The sequence below is a fragment of the Podarcis vaucheri genome (assembly GCF_965113315.1).
Source record: "Podarcis vaucheri genome assembly, chromosome: 2".
Classification (NCBI taxonomy): Eukaryota; Metazoa; Chordata; class Lepidosauria; order Squamata; family Lacertidae; genus Podarcis; species Podarcis vaucheri.
Genome location: NC_138760.1, coordinates 78,048,723 through 78,068,468, shown reverse-complemented (window position 1 = coordinate 78,068,468; position 19,746 = coordinate 78,048,723). Strand labels below are relative to the sequence as shown.

Genomic DNA, 19,746 nt, shown 5'->3' with positions numbered 1-19,746 from the left:
CCTCCTTATCTGAACTACTGCGATTAAACATAGGTTCTTTGGACATAAAAACAATAGAAAAATTGCCGAGCCATCCAAATGTAATAAGACTGCTTCTCAAATTTCATAGCCATGCCATTCCCCTGCTGCTTCCTAAAATGTGTGACTTTTTAAGTAGATTTCACATTTCAATCAGAAGGGTGTTTGCAGACTTGGACGCTGTGCCTTTATTATCAGACAGTCAAAAGCCTGCTAGTTGACTAACTCTTGAGCTAAGAATAACATCACTCTCAAGGTTAAACCTTTCCAGAAATCAACCAGCCCCTCTGGCTGATTCTGCTATAGCTCCAGTTAATCCGGAGAGGCCTCAATTAGTGCCTCTGAAGAAATTGCTGCTCCAAAGGAATACTGAGGAAACAACAGCGATAATTAAAGCACCAACTAACCCTATTCTAGCAGAATTAGAGGATTTAACAAACCGTATCCAAGTCTTGCTGCGTGATTTCAACAACACCAAGGCAAAACCCCTGGATCTGGCCAATGTGGGCTGCACGAATATGAACACTAAAAGGTCTGTTAGAGAGGATATAGATATGGATGACAAGCAAGCTAGATTAGAAGTTACTCAGAAGCAAGGGGGATATTCTAAAAACAAACAAGAGATATCTCTCGGGATACTGGATGTCCTGGGCTCTGAGCCTCGACCGAACTCAGCCGAAGCCCAACTAGAAATTCCCCGGGAAGGAATCACAATGCCAAACTTGCTGAATTCAGTACATATCACTAATCAACTCACTCTCCCCCCAGTGTTCCAGGACTGCCCCAAAGACCATCTACAGGAAATTGACATTTTAATACATCAATCCATGCCCCGACCCATAAATGCTGGCTTGGTCACCAGAGGTCATTTTAACAGAGGAAATCCCTCCAGGAGAAACTACAAGGGAGTACAATTCTAACATTGCTCCAAATTCTAGTGAACTTACCCCCCAAATTGAGAACTTGAGTATGATCAGTTGCTAGTTCAAGAAGTGATGACACCAGGGTCCACGGACTAATAACCGCGGCCCCAGAGGTAGTGGAGGAAATACATCAGGAACCGTCTGGGGCTCCAAGCGATAGCCAACCTTTCGACATGCACCTAGATTGACTTTATGCCATGGCCGGGAACCTGGTGCAATATTCCTCTCTGAAGTTGTTATCGTGGAATGTGGCAGGATGCTTCTCTAAGCTGTGTCTCCCTGACTTTACAAAGTTAATAAGAGCACATGATATTTAGGGGAAAATATTATGATAAGCCAATGGGAACTCCTCCTATACGCAGATGATATGATTTTGCTCTCATGGACCAGAATTGGCTTAAAACGATTGCTAAACTCCTGTATTGACTATCTGTCCAGAATGAAATTGTGTATGAACTTTGATAAAAGCAAAATAATGGTTTTTGGGAATTCACGCAAGAGCTATAGCTGGGCATTTGGAGGGAAATCCATTCAGCAGGCATTCAAATTTAACTATCTGGGAATTACATTCCATCATAGGCTTCTATGGTCCTCATACCGTGTAACGGCGGTGAATGCCAGTAAGATGTCTGTGCAGGCCATAATATGTTTCTTCAAAACAAGAGGTAATCCGCACATCCCCTCTGCCTTCAAGGTCTTCAACGCCAAAATTATAGCTCAACTGCTCTATGGAATTCCAGTCTGGCTGCCAGGGTTTACCCAGCTGGTAGAACGAGTGCAGGCAGCTTTCCTTTTTAAGATTTTTGCTGTCCCACATTGTGTAACCCATGCAGCCTTGTGTCTAGAGGGAGGTCAACACAAGGTAGAGACCATTGCCTAGGCGAGATTTCGTCTATGCTGGTTAAACATCTGCCTCACAACAGATAAAGATCCTCTCCTCAGTGAAGTTTTTTTAGACCCCTTTCCTTCCCCAGGGCTACAACGGTTTAACATAAAGGTACAGCAATTTGGGTTGTCAGTGGAACTTTTGTGAGCAGTGTCCCCACTATTTGCCAAGGCTATAATAAAAACAAGGTTGTGGGACATTGAACGTCAGGAACTAACAGCAGCAGCAGAAAAAATATATTCCCCTCTTCACTTTCAACTTTCTGGGGCACATGAAATTAACCATAATTATCTTGAATTTTTGCTTAATCCTCAAGAAAGAAGGGCATTTTCGCTGGCCAGGTTTAATTCAAATCCATCAAACCCCCTTTGGGGAAGGTTCTCTGGAATGGTGGAAGGAGACAGAATTTGCCCATGTGAAGACCATCAGGTGGAAACTCTTACACACATGGTCCTTAAATGTAAATTATATGCTGATCTCCGCCAGCAGTTCCTAGATCAACTCTGCATCCCCATATGGAAACCAGAGTTGGAGGTCATACATTTACTATTACTGGGGAGTGATCAGGAGCTCACCAAGTTAGTGGCTAAATATCTTTATCTGGTTTTTTATCATTGCTGGCGTCTGATCTCCCTGGAGACCTAGAGATGTAATGTTAGACTGCTTTGCCTCTTTTGACATTTGACAAATGTTTTGTGTCACTGGGGAGGTGATAATTCTGTACTGATTTGCTATGGATGATTGTATGCGATGCTAATAAAAGGTTTGATGATGGTATACATGTCTTCTCCCACAGAAAATTATTTCTGGTGTTTTTTTTTTCATTTGCCCGGACCATGTGTTAAAAAATATTTGTGAAAAGAAAAGGATTCAACAATATAAGATTAGGCAAGCGAGACCTGGAACAAAATGTTGGAGTGTATTCTCCACCTAAAATCTAATCAGATGAAGGCTGTAATCCTGGGCACAGTCACTACAAAGCAAGTCCCTCTGAAATCAGTAGGACTGACTTCCTAGTAGCCATGTATAAAATTGCATGCTTATTTCCAAACTTCTTCAGATACCCAAAGCAAAACGTAAGAAGAGCCCTGCTGGCTTAGGTCAAAAGTCCATCTGGCCCAACATTCTGTACAGTCAACTGGACACCTATGGGAAGCCCACAATATTCCAATTCTCTCCCCCCGCTCAAGTAAAACATTATTTACACACTTGCACCTACCCACACATACAGAGGTAGATCTGTATTGTGGCAGGCACTGAACAAATGGGTTCGCCCCCTCCCCTTATATCAATTTATCAACAAAGATCATCGTAAGAAAGTTTGTGGCAAATGGCCAATTATCACTCAAGTATTAATAAGAAAGTTTTCTAAGTATTTCACAGATGAAAACTCAGCTACCCAGGTAACAAAAATAGAAAAGATACAGTGGTATCTCGGGTTACAGACGCTTCAGGTTACAGACTCCGCTAACCCAGAAATAGTACCAGAAATAGAACAGAAATCGTGCGGCGGCAGCGGGAGGCCCCATTAGCTAAAGCGGTGCTTCAGGTTAAGAACAGTTTCAGGTTAAGAACGGACCTCCAGAACAAATTAAGTTCTTAACCCGAGGTACCACTGTATGATCCTTCTGGTAATCTGGAAACTAGAAATGCGATTCTTTCATCAGCCAGAGTTCAAATGAAATTCCGGGGTAAGTACCTGCAAGTGAAATCCTGTTGTTTTCAAATGCTACATAATGACCTTGCAGCCCACGATCTTTGCTTAAAGAAATTGGTCAAGTACACAGCATGAACAACAGGTTTATATGTATAAATGAATTGCTGGCAATTACAGGAAGCCACACATTCATACAGCATTATCTCACTGCTTGAACACTCCTCCCTCCATTCATATCCAAGAATCCATCTCCTAATTTGACCTTAAATCCATGTGGTTATTGCGCGAAAGATGTGGACATTCTTTCCACCAGACCTGTGCATCTAAAGCACCAGCAAATGCATGAGAGAAAGCATTCTTAATAACAACAAAACAACAACAACATTTATTTTTAAATTTAAAGTGTTCAAAGTGTTTCTGATAAAGTCTCACAACGTTCCTGGAAGGTAGACTAAATTAGATATTGCTAGAGGGATGGAGGGCTGAGGCTACGTGCAACTACGGCTGAGCCAAGATTTCAATTGAAGACTTCCCTGCTGATAGCTTGCACTATGTCTAGAAGCAGCAGAATAGAAAACGATCCAAAAGCAGATGGAAGTGGATTTGCTCTGCCTTCCGAATTTAGATCTGTGTTATTGCTTTGGTGCTTGGCAACCTGCAAATATAGCAAAGTCCAAGAGTTCAAAAACTGATGGTTTGGTCAGCAACTAAGCATGCTGTGATCTCTTCCCTGGGTGATGAGAGGACAACACAGAAAATAAAGAGGTGATGCAACAACCAATTGTGTTGAGAGTAGAAGCAGCTCTATGATGGTTACACTGCTCTTTTTAAATTTTGAATCTCGCATGTAGTTATTTTGGAGGAAACACTTCCCTATTTATTTATTCTCTCCTCCACCATGATCATTTATGCAGCTGCTGTTTTTTGTTAGCAAGTTACACCCCCTCCCCAAGTCTCTCTAAAATTGGCAGCCTCAACTTCTGGCAAATTCCAGGTGTTCTCGTTAATCTGTGAAATATTCCTGGAAGGTCAACTGGCATCAGTCCCATACTGCTAGGTGGAAGGGAAGACCTTCAGCCATTCTACACAATCTGGTTCTAAAATGATGCCTTCAAACTGCAGTTCCTAAGTCTCAAGGGGCTTAATGTGAATTACTGGCAAGCAGATCAGATATAACCCCTTACAAACTGTGCAGCCAGTTGAGAAACACTGACAAACTCCACAAGTTCAGATCAGGCCAAACCAGCGTTTACGTGCTTTAGCAAAGAGAAGGATCAGGGAAGAAGTTCAACAGCTTTGGGGCTTGAAAAGGAGGTCACATTACAAATACGTTGTTTGCTTTTTTTTTTTTAAGCACAGAGGTTAGCATTTAGTCAATGGTTCACATCAAACACAGCATTGAATTGCAAACTAGTTTGGCACACATCGATCATGCAAGCATATGGGCAGAATAAGCAACACACTCTTGTGTTTACTATCAACACTTGCATCACACACAGCAGGCATTTGTTTAATGATTGCGGGGAGCAATATTGCATGAAGATAGCGACAACACAGCATGGGAAACAGCGATATCACCAGATAGACTTGTGTTGGACCATCCACTATCTTGTAAGTTCCATTTGGCACAGAAGGATTTGGCACCCAAAATATTAACAGATACTTTGAAGCTGGGGTGTCTTTGTTAGAATAGTAGATATCTATGCAAAGGATACCAAAGTTAAAAGCAGTTCCTGCTTTTGTATGGGAATTCATTTTGTCTAATTAATAAACTTCAACTTCCAGTCCTGAGGACACAGAACCTTGGAAACTTCAGTGAACTTTCCATAGGTTGAACTTCAGGTTTCTAGGTCTTGTGATTTTAAGCAACAGCAAAATGCAAAAGGAACAACCAGAAGAGAAAAAAGCACATTAGAAACCACTTGGATAGAGCGGAGGAGAATACAGATGATAACTAAAGAGGAGCCAGAAAATTATGAGATGAAACCCCACCTTCTTGAATGGCTCACACCATATTTTGTGATCTCTGGGACCTTTGCTTCTGGAATATACTTTGCCTCATGGTTAGGCAAAACTGAGAAATAATTTGGACTTTAGAGGCATATGGTGCCTCTTTCATATACCCAAGTTTTTGTTCTTTTGTCTAACCTCTCTGTTTAAGCTCTACCCAACAATGTTGTTTTGTTTTATATTGTTTCAGAGGTAGCTTATACCTCAAAAGAGCTATATACATTTCTGAAACAAAAAGCAGAATTTCACAATTGAAGACTATTAGAAGAGCACCGTCTTTACATATCTAAATACCACAACATATGTAAAGATCACTGGACACTGGAGTCCTGAAGGGTTGGAGGTTAGCAGGGAAGGGACTCTGACTTTGCAATTCTTACTTAGGCTGTGCCAAGTTACTGCTGAAATTGTCCTGCCCTACTTTCTATTCCGCTATTGGAGCAGAGGAATGTCGGTTTGGAAAAGGAGCATGAAACTCAGGCCAAAATCACATGTGATGCTCAGTCACATGCATTTCCAACCTCCCACCCCCTTCTAATTCTTAAAAAAAAAAAGCACAACCCAAAAATAACCGGAGTGGCTGCAATCTTGAGTGGAAGACCAGTGGGAGGAGGGGCTGCTTGTTTCACTCCAGTTAACACACAAGCTGCAGCCAAGGTTTGTTCTTGGTTTACAGCTCATGGTTTGTCTGGAGCAAGACAAACTATGAACCAGGGTTTAGACAATACTTAAAGCCAAACCATGTCTTAGCTCACAGCAGCCAAAGCAAGACTGGAGAAGCAAAGTGGTCATGATCTTGTCTCTAGCAGCCTGGACATTCATGGTCTGGCTTAACATTACACGTGAGCTGGGTCACTGCATACATACTTTGCCGTGTGTGTGTGTGTTTGTGTGTGTGTGTGTAAATCAACTACATATATTCTAAAGATTTTCTATCTGAGATTTGCTGCAACCAACCAAGGTAAAAATATGTACCTCATCAAAGACTGTGCTTATGATAGTGCTCACCTCTCCCACTGGCCAGGCAGCAAAGACTAGGCAGGGGAAGGAATGTCTTTATGGCTGCCTAATATTGTGCTTCCTTTAAGTGGAGTTGGGCGTATGTGTGTAGCAATGCCACTCTGGAGAAGAGCTGAGGTTTGTCCCTTATGATGACTTGCCTCTGTCTCTGGTCGAGGAATGAAGACCGGAGGTTTCATCTTGAGTGTCAGATCCTGGAAATCCCACTCACCCAGAACATATTGCACTGGCATCCTGGAACAGAGGACGTGAATTACACTGTGCACTTGGCCAAGAATCCAGTAGCTTATAGTAACTCATCATCATGCTCAAATACACCACCCTCTTCCAAAGCACAAACAACTGGACAGGCAGTACCTTCCCTAATGGGTGGAGTGGGAAGGAAAAAGAACATTCAGTCCTATGACAAGAGAGATTTCAAATGTTTCCTAATGCGAAGTTTGAAGCACTGTACTACTGAAGCTAAAACTGATACCACAGGTTTTCCGTGACAGGCTATCTGCAACTCTGCAAGCTACTGACCAGGAGCCAGATGAGAATGTAAGAGCCCTTCTGGATTAAAGCAAACACCTATCTTTATCCAGCATTCTGTTTCCTACAGTGGTCAACTAGATGCCTGTGGAAAGCCTGCAAGCAGGACACGAGTGTGACAGCAGTGACCTCTTTGTGCTCCCCACATCTGGAATTCAGAAGTCTCATGCACTGGAAGTAACACAGCCATCATGACTATTAGCCACGAATAGCCTTATCTCCCCTGAATTTGTCTAATCTCCTCTTGAAGCCATTCAAAGTTGGTGGCCAACACCACACCCGGTGGAAGCTAATTCCATAGTATTGTGCTGCATGAAGAAGCGTTTCCCTTTGTCTTTACTGAATCTCCCAACATTCGGCTTCACTGGATTATCTCGGGTTCTAGTATTATGAGAGATGGCCTATTTTTTCACACTGTGCATAATTTGGCACTTCTATCATGTGCCCTCTTGATATGCTCCCCGTTGATCATGTCCCCACACAACCCCCCAAACTTTGCAGCCTTTCCTTACAGGGGAGTTGTTTCCATGCCTTTGAGCACTTTGGTTGCCCTTTCCTGAAGCTCAGGTTCAGTTCTCTCCTCCGACATTCACTGAGCAATGAAAACATTCATAATTCTGGATACAAAGTCCCTTAATAACCACTTCGAGCAAACTGATCCAACGAAGCATTCCTCTTTGCTACACTTCCTTTTGTGGGTGCTGAATCCCCAGTTCCAAGGATCAGAAAAAGTCACCACTGGCATTTCACATGGTAGATTCCATCCAGCAAGAAGGAACTTATTCTAGATTCCTGTCTCTAAAGTCTGTCATTCCTGACGGTGCTTTGTACAGTGGTACCTCGGGTTAAGTACTTAATTCGTTCCAGAGGTCCGTTCTTAACCTGAAACTGTTCTTAACCTGAAGCACCACTTTAGCTAATGGGGCCTCCCGCTGCCACTGCGCCACCACCGCACGATTTCTGTTCTCATCCTGAAGCAAAGTTCTTTATCCGAGGTAATATTTCTAGCAGAGTCTGTAACCTGAAACATATGTAACCTGAAGCGTATGTAACCCGAGGTACCACTGTATAAAGCTAAAATATGACAATCAGGCTCGTAAGACTACGGTAGGGATGGGAAATCTGTCTCCCACCATGCCCTCCTGGCTCCGTCACAACTCCCCACCATATCCCTCCTGCTAAGCTGCAGCTATGCTAGTGACCAGGTGTGTGTTACTGCCCCTCCTTGTCGGCCACTCCTGGAAGCTGGAGTGCAACATCTAGAAGGGCAGTCTCCTTATCCCTGTACTATAGGAAGGCCAGGCAGCTGTCATGTTACCATAAGCTTCTTGGTCAGGTATTCTTGCCATCTCCTCACAAAAAGCAAGCCACACATTCTACCCTGAGGAATCATAAACTAGCCAAGGTACTATTCTCACTCCCCACCCCCTTTATCTCTCAATATACACTCTTACTAGCGTCAAGATAAGGATCCAGCATGTTTAATTTAGAATCCAATAAGGTTATATATTTTAGCTTTCAGGTACGCACAGATCCAAGAAATGTAGATAAGAAATCTACTGGCATCTTTATTAGATAGGCAACACACTCTCTGACAGTTAAATCATTCTTCACAGGCAAAAGGCATTGTGAAAGCCCACTTGTCTTAAAGGTATCCACATTGCTTAACACATCTGATGTGTACCTAAACTCAATCATGAGCATTTTTTTATTCTGTAATCTTTTCTTATAGGGAAAAAAGAAAAAGAAAAACTTAGACGGATGCATTGCCTTTCAGCTTCTGAAGCTGAACCACTGAAAGAAATATCCATGCTACCTACTTCTCTCTCTCTCTCTCATTCTCTTGTAACATTAGATGGTCCAAGAACAACCAGGAACTGAAGCTTGGTGAGTTGGTTGCTTAGCTTGGCCTACAACTACAGCTGCAACAATTATTGTTGGGGTTTGCATAGTTTATTCATACTTTGAATACCTGAGTCTCCATGATTTCTGAGCAACTAGAGAACAAAGACAGAGACAGGAACTGATGACTTATATGCATTTCTGCCTACAGCAACATAACCTTGAACTGTTTTTGGTTCCAAAGGCTCACAGCATCTTTGTATCTCAACATCTACTTTTTTAACTGCTTACTGAACTGGGAGCAAAGCTTGTGTTAACTTAACAATGGACTTTCCCATGTTGTCATTGTTGTCTTCTTTCCCAACTTTGCTGACAGGGTTGTTCTTTCTTTTGTAAGCTTCCACATATACAACCCACTTACATATTAAATGTGCTGTAAATGCAATCTTAACAACACTAACTAGGAACTAAGTTCCATTAAACTCACTAATTAAGCATAAATAGAATTGGGCTGCACGTACTACTTTTGTGGGACTCTTAACTTTACATGCACTAATGATTGGGGCACAAATGAGCACCTGAAATGCAGCAAGAATAGCACTAGGAGCCAGACTTCTGGGAGGCTGGAGAAGAAGATGTAACCACACTGTCTTCTCCTGCACATCCATTTTGCAGCTGCAAGTCTCCTCTGCAGGAGTCCGCTGTGAACCATTTAGCTTTGTGAGAAGGCAGTGCCCTCTCTGACCTGTTGGTCAGGCTGCTCTCTGCCACAACACTAGCAATGTGCATTAACTTTATTTGTATATATTTACTTTTTGGTCACTTAATTTTGGTTCAGCTCTCCACTGGTTATATATTAAGTCTAGATCAGGGGTCTGCAACCTTTAAGACAAAAAGAGTTTCCGAAGAAAAAACAACTGGGAGCCGCAAAACTCGTCATTATAAAAATAACTTTTTTGTCACTTTTTATTATTATTTCTTTGTTTGACCCCTCAGAATTACTCCTCCTCATAGAAATAAATGTTAAATTAACAAGTTACCTTTTTGTGTGTGTGTGTTCTTCACTCCCTTTCAAAACAGTGACCAGCTTACATGCCCCCTTTCAATGCAGTGACCAGCGTACATGCCCCTTACAATGTAGCGGGCAGGCGGGCAGGAAGGTGACGTCGGGACAGTGCGTGACTAACGCACACACCGCCCCCATGCGACGTCACAGCCAGTGCAGCGCCTACCACAGTGGGGAGTGTCGGGGCGCACAATGCGCCTCCTCCCCTCGCTAGTATCCGCCCCGGAGCCGCAGCAAAGGTGTAAAAGAGCCACATGCGGCTCCGGAGCTGCGGGTTGCTGACCCCTGGTCTAGATTATTTCGTTGTAGTAATGAATTAATATTGTGCTTATTGTATTGCTGATTTTGTATTATTTCAATTTATTACGTCCTACAATACATTTTTCCAAATGTTATGTATCTTGATAATAAGTAAATATTTATTGTGAGCCCCTTTGGGCATAGTTAACTAAGGAAAAGCAGAATGCAAACAAACTAAAACCTAAGTACAGTATCTGGCTTTCATATCTTAATTTTGCCTTCATGGGATGCAATCTGCTTACTATAATTAATAGCTGTGACAACATGAGCTAATAAATATTGATAGATAGATCAAGGGTAAAGTTCCTCCATCTGTATATTTCCTTGGTAAGCAAATGCTTAATTCCCCTGAATGGGCAGAAAGAAGAGGCTGTCTCTTCTCACTTTGACCCACATCTAAGTGGAAGGTATAAATACTCAAAAAGCGCGATTTGCACATATCAGGAAGTATCCAGTGGCTATGCAAAAGGAAGATCCCAGATGCCTAAAGAGGCAGGTGATACTCAATTCATATAACCATGCCACATCTGGTGGTAGCAAAATGCCAGCAAAAATATGTGTTTGTGTTACAGTGGTTAAGAGTGCAATTGAGGAGACACAGGTCAAATTCCCACTCAGCCATGAAGCTCAATGGGTGAGGTTGCGCCAGCAACTATCTCTGCCTAACCTACCACACAGAATTGTTCTGCCAATAAAATAGCACGGAGAGCTATGTAAATGACCTGGAGCTCACTGAAGAAAATGTATGATACAAATGTAGTCAATACAGTAAATTATAATATCACTAGCTGCTTTGCATACATGGTTGGAAAAAACATTAATAGCTAGATGGCTAAAACACTCTAGCATGGAAAGGAATGCCTGAAGGGAAGCACAGGTTCAGAGTAGGCTGTACCTGCTGTATCTCTCCCATGTTTCCAGAAGTGCCTTGCTATGGAACAGAAGCATAACTCATGGGTGGGGAACCTTTTCTGGGCAGAGGGCCACACTACTCTAGTGGAAAGCTGTCAGGGGCCACATTCCAGAAGTGGGAATAGTGAGCACAGTGGGCTAAATCCAATCACACATGATTAACACATGCACACAGTGCTATTTCCAATGAATACAAGAGCGCTGAATTCTTAGTAACCCCACACAAGTTTCACCTTCCATTTTCTCCATAGGTTTCCTCCACCCCACTCCTCTGCAAAGATAATTGTAGGTTGTTGTGTTTTTTTAAGAAAGCTGAAGCTTTCCTCTGTCCCGAGTATTCAAAAAAGAACTCATTAATTCATACACAATGCAAATAATACTCAATGCACAGCTGAACAGCAAGTCTTGCCTTTCAGCTATAAAAAGCACCAAACTTAAAATATCTATTTCAAAAGAAAGCACCAAACTTCAGAATGCAATTGCACTCCAAAACTTGCACATCAGGTGGAAAATGCATCTGGTCTGGTACCCTGTCACTGTTTCTACCAGAAAGTAGAAAGAATAGCAGAGGAAAACAGCAAAGGAAATTACACAGACAGATTTCCTAAGCCCAACATGAAACAAACCATAATGGTCAAGTGTGGACTACGGCTACCTATATAAGACTGTAATCCTATGCCTACTTACTCAGGAGTAGACCCTGCTGGACTCAATGGGGCTTACATCTGAGTAAGCAAACACACAGGTTTGCATTGAAAAGTTTCATGAACTGTGCAAATACAGCCTCTAGTGGTGGCCGGGTCAAAGCGCATATATTTCCATAAATAAAGATGAAGTGCAGCCGCCGAAAAATGAACTTCCAAACTGAGGCACACAATGTAAAAAGACACAGAGAGAAACGGGGGAGTTGTTTGAGATCAAAAAGCTCTCCTTTCACCCATCTTCTACTGCACCTGAGGGAACAGGCTAGTTAGGGTCCCAGGGTAGGCTGTGTCGCATACATAGCTCACAACAGAGACAAAGGGCCGGGGAGGGTGGAGAAGACCTCAGGAGCAACAGCCAGGCAACCGCCCGATTCCTGAGGTGGTTGCTTCTCTCTAACGGTGGTGGGTAACCTCCAAGCCACAAGGCCATTTCCCCCAAACCATTCCCACACATCAACTGATGTCATTGGTGACATCAGCTGGTGGGCAAGAGGACAGAGCTAAATCCTGCACTGACTGTGCACACCTGCTCCCAGCAGGAAAGAGATTTTCACAGCCAAAGCAGCAGGATTTAAAGCCTACTCAAGAACTGATGAGCGGGGGTTAACTCCTGCTCAGTTTAAACAGCCCACATTCCTGTTCGCACCTCTGATTTTCTGAGGCTCATAGTGTGTGAGCGCTCTGCAAAAGAACTGCTCTTGCCTGGGGTGGGGGAATGAGCCTTGTGTGATTTCATAGGTGGGTGGCTTTGCTCACCTCACCTCAAATGAGGCCCGCAAGTCTGATCCTGATAAGGATCTGACCTGCGGAGCCAAGAAGGTTCTCTACATGCTGTTCTAGACCTCATATAGGACATCAGGTGGTGGTGGTGGGGACAGGTAAAAATGTGACTGAGCCAAAAGGGGTTTTCCAACCACTGCCAATCACCTGATTGGTGACACCTGCAAAGTGCTTTGTGAAGCACTATGTTCAAGTGTCAGAAATCAGCTGATCGTCAGGGCTCTGTACACAGTGCTGTGCAAAAACAGGTCACTTGACATCACTGTGACATTGGATGATTGACATGTGGGCAAACCTGTCCAACATGGCCCACCAGGGTGGGTGGGGAGAGATAAAGATTCAGCCCACTTTAGAAGTCTATTGATTTCTAAGCTTTCAGCAGCTATTACTATAGCTGGCCCACCCATGAAACAAGGTGAAGCAACTGGCTCATGTGGCAGGATTCACAGGGGCAGCAGATCACACTGTCAATCCTACTTCCTCACCTTTTGGACCTTCCCTCACCCCTTCTTCTCTGGCAGGGAGGGAGGCACCATTCTGGGGTCCACCTCAGGTGTCAAAACTTCTTGGGCCAGCCCTGGCTATTGCCCTTCATCTTCAAAACTTTTACTCAGTACCCTCAAGAGCTAGATGCTATTATTGTCTTAGTGGGGTTACAGTACAATAAGGGATGCAGGTGGCGCTGTGGTCTAAACCACTGAGCCTCTTGGGCTTGCCCATCAGAAGGTTGGCAGTTTGAATACCAGTGATGGGGTGAGCTCCCTTTGCTCATTCCCAGCTCCTGCCAACCTAGCAGTTCAAAAGCATGCCAGTGCAAGTAGACAAATAGATACCGCTGCAGCAGGAAGGTAAATGGTGTTTCCGTGCGCTCTTGTTTCCGTCACAGTATCCTGTTGTGCCAGAAGCGGTTTAGTCATGCTGGCCACAGGACCTGGAAAGGTGTCTGCAGACAAACACCGGCTCCCTTGGCCTGAAAAGTGAGATGAGTGCCACAACCCCATAGTCGTCTTTGACTGGACTTAAACAACGAGGGGTCCTTTACCTTTAGAGTACAATAAAACAGACCCCAGATTAAAAGAAGTCCAGTTTTCTGACCGATTCTATATTGTGAAAAATATGGAATATTAACAGTGGGGCTACTTGTATTTCTCCTAGGTTTTAAAGCATAAACATATTAACACAGCAATAACAGCTTATTTGTTTCAACAGGAGGATTAATTAGTATGCAGATTGTTATAAAATCAGAACCAAAGAGACAGTGGGCAATTCAATTCACTATCCAAGATAATGAGTTCCAATACTGTACTGTCATTTTCTTAACCCTAATTGTTCTAAACTCACAAATAATTTAAGAAATTGTGGCTTTAAAATGCATGCAAAATTGTCATTATGAGTGCTAAGAAATCTACAGAACTGATTCAGCCACCATAGATGAACACATTTCAGCGATCCAAGCCTTAAATATTCTCCATCTACCCTGGACGTCTCTTTGCTGGAAATGCCTCATTTATTTAAATTATTTAAGACCGCTTAATTGTTGAATGGCATTATGTAAGCCTAGCAGCCCAGCTTGTTACTTGCACCTCTCTGCTGGCTCAGTTCTTGCAAAGGCCCTATGGATTTAAAAAGGGATTTGCTCATGATTTATTAAAGTGCTAAATGGACGACTAAATGTTTGCTACTATACTGCAGAGTGGTAGTGATAGCTCAGCAGCTACTTCTAGCACTAGTACCTACTGGTTTGTCTTGCATTTTATTTTTATTACTAAGTAATATGTAAGGGTGCATATTTCTAAGCTAAACTGAGGTCAATTCCCAGTAAAAGAAATGAATTTAAACGTATCCCTCCAACCTTGAAGACAGGACTTGACCCCTGTCTTCATTTTAAAACTACTTTAGCTGCCTGACATTCCATAGGCATCCTAATAGAACAGTTTTTTTCTGCAAAGTCCTTGAGAAAGTGAAACAAATCAGCGTAAGTACCCACCTTTGTAGCCGTTTTGCACATAGCTGCTGGATCTGTTCTTGTTGCTTTGCGGAGAGGGGAGTAGAGATGCTGCTGGCATTCAAGCTCTGGAACTGAAAAGTTATTTACAGGCATTTAGACTAAATTCTGGTAGCCCACAAAACTAACTCAGCACCCAGGAGGGTTAAATGCTTTTCTTGATGGTCAGCCCACCTACCCTCTCCATTGTACTGTGATAAGAGCTCTGCTGGGTGAGACCAAAGGTCTACCTAATACAGCATTCCGTTTCCCAATAAACAATTAGATCTGGAGTGGAGAACTTGTGGCTCTCCGGACGTTAAAGGTAAAGGGACCCCTGACCATTAGGTCCAGTAGCGAAAAACTCTGGGGTTGCGGCGCTCATTTCACTTTACTGGTTGAGGGAGCCAGCGTACAGCTTCCGGGTCATGTGGCCAGCATGACTAAGCTGCTTCTGGTGAACCAGAGCAGCACACGGAAATGCTGTTTACCTTCCCGCCAGAGCGGTACCTATTTATCTACTTGCACTTTGAGGTGCTTTCGAACTGCTAGGTTGGCAGGAGCAGGGACCAAGCAACGGGAGCTCACCCCGATGCGAGGATTCAAATCGCCACCCTTCTGATTGGCAAGCCCTAGGCTCTGTGGTTTAGACCACAGCGCCACCCACATTGCTAGACTACAACTCCCACCTTCCCTGACCACTGGCCATGCTGGCTGGGCCTAAAGAGAGCTGAAATCCATCAACCTCTGGAAGGCCATAGAACCCACTAAACTTGATTAATCTGGAAAACCAACAAGCAGGGAATGACAGGGAATGAAGGAAATAGTCCCACAACCATTCACTGGCATACTGCCTCATGAACAAAGGTTCCTAATAGCTATTATGACCAAAAGCTGTTAATAGGCCCATTCTACATGATTTTGTCCCTTTTAAAGTAGCCTCGCATTTAACAACTGTCGCTATGCAGAGGAGCAATTGGGCTGTAGAGGATGGTTTGTTCACAGAAGTGAACAAGGATGGTGGCTGAGGGGTGGAGTGTTGTGATTTCCCTCCACCATTCTGCCTTGCCATGCAGAAAGGAAAGACCCTTCCACCAAGACTAGCACGGAAACCAAGCGGGCTGGCACAGAATGAACTAAATGCTCCATCCCTTTTTTAGTTCACTTAATGGAAGGCACGTTTATACACTAGACTGCTAAGAGGCTACTAGCCTGCATTTCCATGCTGACCACAGAGGATTTCCACCAAGGAAATGAAGGCTACTAATCTCTTATTAAGCTAGAAAGGTTAGCTATTGTTTATTGGTTGCTTAATAGATTAATTATTCATTCATTTCTTTCTCTCTCTTTTTTTGCTGGCTAGTAACTGTGTGGGCTTATTTACCAGTCTTGTAAAAAGTCTTCTGAGCAGTCTCTCCCTTTCTGATGGCATAGCAGTAAAAAATCTAAGTCCCCTGCAGTGCTTCAAACCAAAAATTATGGGCTTATGAAAATTGGGGCAAACTGAAATGTCAGACATTTTGACCAAATAGCATGCTGCCAAACATCCACAGTGGTACAACTTATTTCCAGTTGTGGAACTGTTTAAGCAGTTATTTAGCCATTACAATCTATGGCAAACAGATATAAATAGCAATCCAGAAAAAGCATCAATGATGTAAACAGGATAAACTGTACTTGGATGCTACTGCAAACAGCCGATGTGCTTGGTGAACCTTGATCAGAGCAGAGCAAAGTTATTTAAAAGGAGGTCAAGGCTTAGCCTCTCTGTCTACAAGAAGCACTATTTACTTCATTGGAGAAGCTTGTGATATATTAGAGCGCATAATTGCTGGCTAGTGAATCAGACATGAGGCAGATCTTCCAACATTCATTTTGGTGCTCTGCACAGACAACCACTATTTTACCCACATCACTTAACTGTTTTTGCTCCCAGGACATGAGAAACAATATATTCGGAAGATGCCTGTGCTTCGGGGATCTCATTCACTTCAAACACGCCTTGCCAGTAGTTGACCAAGTCAGCAGCTGTAACCACACCTGCCTTATAACAGAAATACTTTCTTAGCAGTCTGTGACAGGGATTTAGATTGGAGCCTTTGGCAGGACTCTTCCCAAGATGAGGGAACAAATGCAAAAGCTTCCTGTACAAAGAGCTAGTAAGAACTTTCATGGCTCCAGAAGGTTATGGTTTCCAAGAACGAGAACAGGATCAACTTTTCATAGGCCACCAAAGTACACCACGAGTCTCTAACACCAGCAGTCTGGTTTCAGAAAATACTCCAGTCTCATCAGTGCTTATACAGCAGAATGTCAACAGGAGATTCTCTTGTCCTTGCAGAGCACACAGGTGATTCATTCATCCAGTAGTAACCTAGAGAAAAAGAGACAACCAAAGGAAATAATCTCAAATTCAGAAGAAGAAGAAGAAGAAGAAGAAGAAGAAGAAGAAGAAGAAGAAGAAGAAGAGTTTGGATTTGATATCCCGCCTTTCACTCCCTTTAAGGAGTCTCAAAGCGGCTAACATTCTCCTTTCCCTTCCTCCCCCACAACAAACACTCTGTGAGGTGAGTGGGGCTGAGAGACTTCAAAGAAGTGTGACTGGCCCAAGGTCACCCAGCAGCTGATTGTGGAGGAGCGGAGACGCGAACCTGGTTCACCAGATTATGAGACTACCGCTCTTAACCACTACACCACACTGGCTCACCACAGGATAAGCTCACTTACCATTTAGGCTGAAGTAATTTTTAAAGAGGTCATTATAGACACAGCATAAATGATGAACTCATATGACACATGAAAATGAAGAAGGCATAATGCATTTCACTTTCCATAATTGTGATTCTAACCACATTTGAATAAAATTAAGCAGTACTGAAACTGCCCAGATTTGGTTTTCACCAACACTCAAGCTACAGGCTAGTTCACAATCAGGAGGGTGCTAGTATGCTCATGTCCTGTTTGTGGGTTTCCAAAGCGTATCTTATTGACCACTGGGGGAACTGAATGCAAACTACAAGGGCTCTTGTTCAGGTGTTACATAATTCCTACACACCTTGTTTGTCACACATATACTATACACCAAGGGTACACAGACTATAAGCTTGTGGGATCTGGTTTGTTTTTTACTTGAACTCTGAGATATACCAACCGGAGCTTAGCACAAAAGACTTAGAATGAAAGAACTCTGAGTCCAGGAATTTGTTTTGAGTAGCAGAATGGAATGGAACTAACAATATACAACTATGTCCTCTGTGGCTTCTCAAATAATTCAGAGAGCTACCAGTAGGTCTGGCTCTTTCTTCTGCTAATCCCAGCTATATACATGATGCAATAGTGATATTGTCAATTATGGCTTCCCAACACAGTTATGCAGAGTATGTTTGTTGTGTGTGATTGTCTTGACTACATGTGGATTTCCTTTTAACAGTGCCTTCTGTGATCTGTGGCCTGGGACATTCATCCTAAATATGTTTACATAGGAGATTAGGCCCAATAAAATGAATCTAAGTGAGGTGTGGGTTCCACCATCCGCAGTGGTAAGACTGATATTTGGCCAGCTTTAGACTGATTAGACTATAAAATATATATAAAAAACACATTTTTTAATTCATGCTTGACCAGTTCACAAATTGCCCACATAGGGAAAAAATTATAATGGTCAGCTGATGCAGGCAACAAAGCATAGGAATATAGAATGGGAGGTGCGGACAAAAGGAGCCAAGGCTCCTCTATAATAAAGCATATATGTGCTATTTTGCATTTTTAAAAATGTCTTCCTGTCATGATCCAAGCAGATCAGAATGTTATCCCTTTTCTCCAAATAATCAGGAAGTAGCCACAGACAATGAGAGTTGACAAAATAGTCTGAAATAGTTGAAAGTAGTATGATACAGCTGTTTCCTATAACACACACACACTTATTTTGTTCTGGTGTCATTTCTGATCAAACAGGTAGCAACGACAGGAACTTGTACACATAGATGATAGTGGAATAAGCACAAATGCCTCTGGCAACAATCCCTGCCTCCATCATCCCATCACCTTCTGCTGTGAAGATACTATCCTCTGTGAGCAGTGAGAGTGTCACATACAGTCAACAGGAGAAATGGGAACTTCCTTTCCCATAGTATTCCAAGCCCAGTAGGGCGCTCCTACATGCCTGCACATGAGTTTAACGGGATTTACTTCTAGGTTAGTGTGCAAACCTTATGCTGCAAACGACTGCAGTTTAAAATACATTATTCGTTGGGTGGAAGAAGGCGAAACCATTTTGAGCTAAACCTTCACACAGCCGTTTCCGCCGCCCGATCAATGCAGCTGAACAGCAGATAGATGAAGTCAGAGAGAAATTCTGAATAAAGCGCGGGAACGAAGCTTGGCTTAAGAACGGTTTCCTATTTAAAGACGGGGAGGAGGAGGGAGACCAATTCGCAGGTCCTTCCTTCCAAGTGAGAAGCCTTACGGGACACGTACATTATAACAAAATGTGGCGGCAACGAGATATTTTGTTCCTTTTTTTACCTGCAAATTGACAAAGCACCAATGCAACTACCGCGCTTCTTTCCCAAGAGCAGGAGGCGAGACTCTTACGCAAATTACGAGACTGGCAAAGCGACGCGCTTCCGGTTGGGTCCGCAAGCAACACGGCCTTCCTCGCTAACAGCGACGGCGGCGTACAGTTCCGCCTGAAAGGGAAAGCCTCAAAGCGTCAATTTTCCGTAAAAGGAAGAGCGAACGAGGCAAGGGGGACCCCGCATGGAAGCCTTAGCCCATTGCAGCAGTTCCACAGGAGTGGCTAGGGCAGAAAACTGTGCACGAAAGAGAGAAATAGAGTCTTCCTTGCAAGTTCACTTGGAAGGAAGTCCTGCAGTGTTCAGTGTTTCTTAGGATTTAAGCCTTAAATTTAGCACGGGGGCGGGGAGGGGAAAGCCTGATTGTGTTCATGGGGCTTCAATCCAAACAACTGCATAGAAGATTGCACACAGGTGCTGTTCTGCTGTTGTCTCTTAGCATCTGTCTCTTTCTGGAGACAATGGAGGAGTGTGTCAGAGACTGGCTGGAGGAAGAGGAGTAGGGGGAGGCATCCACCAGGGAACCCCCAAGGGGAGCC

At 43.3% G+C, this 19,746-nt stretch overlaps 1 protein-coding gene across 1 annotated transcript in view; it reads right to left on the bottom strand.

Moving 5' to 3' along the window:
* HEMK1 (HemK methyltransferase 1, mitochondrial release factors N(5)-glutamine) overlaps positions 1-19,246 on the bottom strand; it is a 42,896-nt gene extending 23,650 nt beyond the window's left edge. Inside the window, exons 1-4 of the mRNA XM_082214626.1 lie at positions 19,158-19,246; positions 16,555-17,007; positions 14,637-14,728; positions 6,655-6,748 (exon numbers count right to left, since the gene is read on the bottom strand). Of these exons, the coding sequence (XP_082070752.1) occupies positions 6,655-6,748; positions 14,637-14,728; positions 16,555-16,806 (438 nt within the window). The 5' untranslated portion in view covers positions 16,807-17,007; positions 19,158-19,246. The remainder of the gene's footprint in view (positions 1-6,654; positions 6,749-14,636; positions 14,729-16,554; positions 17,008-19,157) is intronic.
* Between the last annotated feature and the right edge of the window lie 500 nt (positions 19,247-19,746).